A 4,613-nucleotide genomic window follows, 5' to 3' on the forward strand; every position below is an offset into this window, starting at 1 on the left:
TTTTCTATTTCTATATTACTTGTATATGATTTTATTTTTTATATTTTTAATATTACTTTTATATTATATTCTTTAATATTTATTTTTTAATTTTATTATTTATTTTTAATTTTTATTATTTTATTTCATTATTTTATTTTATTGTATTATTTTTATTCATATATAAAATATATGTTATCAAATAAAAACTTAAATACAAAAATAAAATAAAAAATTTAAAATTTATATATTTTTCTTTTTAATATTTGATTTTGCTTTTTAATTTTTATTTAATTTCTCTCTTTATTTCATACTATATTATATTAAAGAATGCTATACTAAAACTATACTAAAGAATAAAGATACAGACAGAAGGCTTAACAGGAATGATAATGAAAAACTCATGACTGACTCCGTGGAGTCTGACACAGCTGGTAGTGATTGGTCATTAAGTAAAAACAATTCACACATTGGATAAACGATCTCCAGACCACATTGCAAAGCAGCAAAACAGGAGAAGCTGAGGCTTCTCAGCTTCCCAGAAGAAAATCCTGGCAAAGGGATTTTTTTGGAAAATGTGACAGTGACACACCTGCACAGCCCTTCACGCAGATGAAATAGCATTATCATGGCAGCCATATTTTCTGGAAAAATCCCCTTGCCCAGGATTTCTCTCCTGGGAAGCTGAGAAGCCTCAGAGAAAAAGGGAAACAACATCATCTCATTTGCTTCTCCTGCGTTTTGCAGCTTTGGAGTGTGGTTGGAGATTGTTTATCCAACAGGTGATTGTTTCATTGTTTCTGCTGGGAATTATTTTAACTTATTGGCTAACTGGGGCCAAGCTGTGTCAGACACTGTAGAGAGAGTCACCAGATTCATTAGTATCTTTCTAGCTTACTGTCTGTATCCTTTTTTTAGTATAGTAGTCTTTAATGCAATATAGTATCATAAAATAATAAATTAGCCTTCAAGAACATGGAGTCAGATTCATCATTCCTCCCTTCGTCTGGGAACCCCACAAATACAAGACATTGTAAATAAAAACATTTATTCTGCCTCTCCACAGCCCAGACTACATTCAGTCCTGCTCATCACTGTTCTGAGTTATTAAAAATCTCAGCTCTCTGCAAGCTCCCCTCAATTTGAATAATTCTGGCTAAATATGCTTCAGTTAAATACAAAGCGTGTCCCTGCAAAAGGAAAAATATCAAGAAATAAAAGACAAGAAGTTAGGAAGTAGAGCAGTATTACATTCCTTGTTTTCTGAATTCTTCCAACTGATTCAGGCAAAAGCTGGCTTAGGGGAGAAGTTAATGACTAATACTCCCCGGTCAGTTCAGCTCCTACTACTCAGACTTTCCATTCTGAAGTTAATTACTGACTTAGCCAGAACTCTGCAAGCTCACTAAGTGACAGAGCAGTCAGCCTGAAAAGCTGCTTTTGGTTTCCATATTTTCATACCTGTTATGAGTACATCTGGTCGGGGCTGCTCCTTTCTCCACGATGGCACAAAGACTGTAATATCCTTGTGTCCCCTGTCCCAAAACCACTGGACAGCCAGCAGGATACCTCGGCAGGAGAACACTTCTTTATTCCCATGGCTGCAAAGGAGAAAATTAAGACTTTAATCCCTTCATGATTCAGTGCACAGAGCAAAGGGAGCTGGCAATTAGGACAAGCTTCAGCGAAGGGTTGAGGAGCACAGGCAGCAAACACAGATGCTGGTCTTGTGTAACAACACCCTCACTCAGACCTGCCCAGCACCCCCGTTCGTGTCAGCACCTCAGGATACCAGTAAACACCCAAATACTCACTGGGAGGGAGGGAGGCAACAGCTGGAACTGTTGCAGCTGCGCTGAAACAGTCTCTGCTTCAAGCCTTCTGATGGTTATTTTTAGCCCAGAGCACAATGTGACCTAAAACCCCTTTGTGCTACTCTGACAGCTAATGCCAGTGACTGTTTCCTGCCAGGGTGCACTGCACCCTCACTGGGCCTTTGCTTGCAAACTTGTTCTGATCACTTCAGCAAAACAAGGTATTTTATATGCACTCTCATCTCAAGGAAAGATGATTCATTCCATGATGGCTCCAAACCTCATCTACAAATGCACTATTTGCACAAAATGGCATCATTTCCTGTCATCAGGGCTGGATGAGAGAACAGCTCATGGCAATTGGAGAAGAAAGTTTGATAACCTTGTCAGAAGCCACGTAGTGATGCAAAAAGCTTCTTAATTATTCATTAGGTCATATCAATAAGTTTCCAGAACTTCTAGGAGAAAACTACCCCTCCTGTTTTACAAGCATTAGTATTTACAGTGCAATCAGCTCTTCTGCTGATAGTGGCTTTGGCAAGCTTCCAACACTTCTATTCCAGCCCGATATGTCACTGTGGGGATCCAACTGCCCATGTTCTGTGACAATGCACTACACCAAAAGGGGAACTGCTCTAACAACTCAGGAAGGTTTTCCTCCTGTCCCAAATCTTCCTCCCTCCACCAGCACCTGTATGGCATTTCAGCCCCCACCACCCCTCACCAGAGCCATTCCTGCAATGGCACTGTTGCAGCACCACTACAGAGAGGTTTCAGTTCCCCTCCCAGCCTCACCCTTTCTTTGAAACTACAAAGGAAGTTGAAGAGCTGTACAAAAGTACTTATTCTAGAAGAATTAAACACTTGGCAACAGAACTAACACCTAGAGACACCTAACACACCTTCAATAAGAATCCTATATTACAGAAGGCTGAAAATCACCATCAGAAGATGCTCTAAAAGTTTTCTCCAATATCAAATGGATTTAGCTATAAATAGCCAGGCACAGGTTACTACAATTTTTTAGAGATAAGTCTGAAAAACAAATCCTTTTTGGTGGATTTTTTTGGTTTGTCTTTGTTTTGGGTTGTTGGTTGTTTTTATTTTTTGAGTCTCTGCTACCAACCTCAAACCTCCAGAAGGCAGCTAATTGGGCTGATCTGATTTGGCAGCAGCCAAGGAAAAATTCCCTTAGAAGGAAGTAAAAGCTAATTTCCACTATGATTTGCATAAGTTTGTCAAGAGCTGTTGAGGGAGGCCGCTGTACATACTGCAAATGAATCAGCAGGGAACATCACACCATCAATACAGGAAGTTTCAGAATGGAATTCCCCTTCTAGTGAATTGCTTAAAAAAGCCAGACTGCTTCTCTCATGTCAGACCCTGGGCTCTGGCCTGCCCTGACTCACGGCTGCTGTGATTTCCCCTCTGCATTTTGGGGTAACTTTCACCACTAAGAGGCTCCTCACTAACAAACACGGCCAATCCTGCTGTTAAAGCCCAAGCACTTATCCAAGGTAAACTTTGTTGCCAGAGTCACTTATCAGCCTGGGCTCACAATAGGTCACTTTCCACAGTGTTCCCAGAGCCGTGGAGAGGGTAGGAACTAGGGCAGGGTCTCTTCAGGGGTGCCAGGCATAGCTTTCACTCCCCGGCCCTGTTCCACTGCCACCACCATTCCTCATTCGCTCCGAGGCTCACCTGTGCCCCATCTTTTCTGTTCTCAGAACTGTCAGCCAGGGCTTGGCAAAAACCACACCTGCAAACAAACCTCCACGCAGCACTTTCACCTCAGACAAACCTACTGCAACCGACATGGCAGCTCCACCCGCACCCAGGGTTATTTTTAATGAAGTCTGCACACACAAACATAAACAACAAAGGAAGCAGCGTCCGAGCTACAACAGAAAAAAACTTTCAGGACCCAGTTCAGAAGCTGGTGCGTTAAATTTCAAGAGTTTGCTATGCAGAGGTGAGGAACACACTGCTGGGGGTGGGGCGAGGGCAAGCAATGCTCACCAAAGCAGGAGCAAAAGTCAGGGTGAAAATGGGAACATCACACCAATAAATATCCAGCCCTGAGATTCTGAATGCTTCATGGGTACTGGGGGCTCTGGTCAGTGTCCAACAGAGCTTGCTCCAGCAACGCTGGGACATGTGAAACGCTGAGGATGAGTCACAGCCCTGCCTTGGTGCCACCTCTGACATCTCATCACTCTCTACCTTGAACAGAAATTCACCAATATACAAGAGGCACAATTCGGAGACAAGCCTCCAATGGAGCTCCATATTACAAAGCCTTCTCTAATTAACCCTGTAATTATTTATTGAGCAACTTCCTGCTACGGAAACTTACACAAAGCCACTAGTTGAGAGGACAACGTCTCTTCAGTTATCCCCTCATTGCCAGAGCCCAAGAGGAAGCGTTTGTTTCAAAGGAAGCACTGCTGCCCTCACCATCGCCCCGTGACTGGCGGCTCTGAGCGGGCAGAGCCGTGGCAAGACGGGCCCGCAAATGCAACAGTGATGCTCGTCCTCGTGTGTCGGAGAGGAACTTTGGAAAATATTACCAGCCCCGTTCCCAGCACGGCTGCCTTGAGCGTGGCACTCACAGCTTTTCACCTCCGAGCCCTGGCAGAGCTCACACCCGACAGCCCCGTGCCCGCCCCGGACGCACCTCATGGCCACGTTGCTGCCATCGATGACGATGGGCTTCAGGTTGTCGCTCTCCGTTTCCTCGGGGCCGGGCGCGGGGGATTTATTGCCGGCACCGCCCCGAGGGACCAGCGGGGCCTCGGCGGGCTCGGGCGGGGCCTCGGG

General features: G+C 44.1%; 1 protein-coding gene across 1 annotated transcript in view; it reads right to left on the minus strand.

Annotated features, from left to right (window-relative positions):
- Window positions 1–4,607, minus strand: part of ZC3H12A (zinc finger CCCH-type containing 12A) — a 9,671-nt gene extending 5,064 nt beyond the window's left edge. Inside the window, exons 1-2 of the mRNA XM_031064442.1 lie at window positions 4,471–4,607; window positions 1,441–1,580 (exon numbers count right to left, since the gene is read on the minus strand). Coding sequence (XP_030920302.1) covers window positions 1,441–1,580; window positions 4,471–4,475 — 145 coding nt within the window. The 5' untranslated portion in view covers window positions 4,476–4,607. The remainder of the gene's footprint in view (window positions 1–1,440; window positions 1,581–4,470) is intronic.
- Between the last annotated feature and the right edge of the window lie 6 nt (window positions 4,608–4,613).

This window comes from Geospiza fortis, unplaced genomic scaffold (genome assembly GCF_000277835.1).
Source record: "Geospiza fortis unplaced genomic scaffold, GeoFor_1.0 scaffold38, whole genome shotgun sequence".
In the NCBI taxonomy this organism is placed as follows: Eukaryota; Metazoa; Chordata; class Aves; order Passeriformes; family Thraupidae; genus Geospiza; species Geospiza fortis.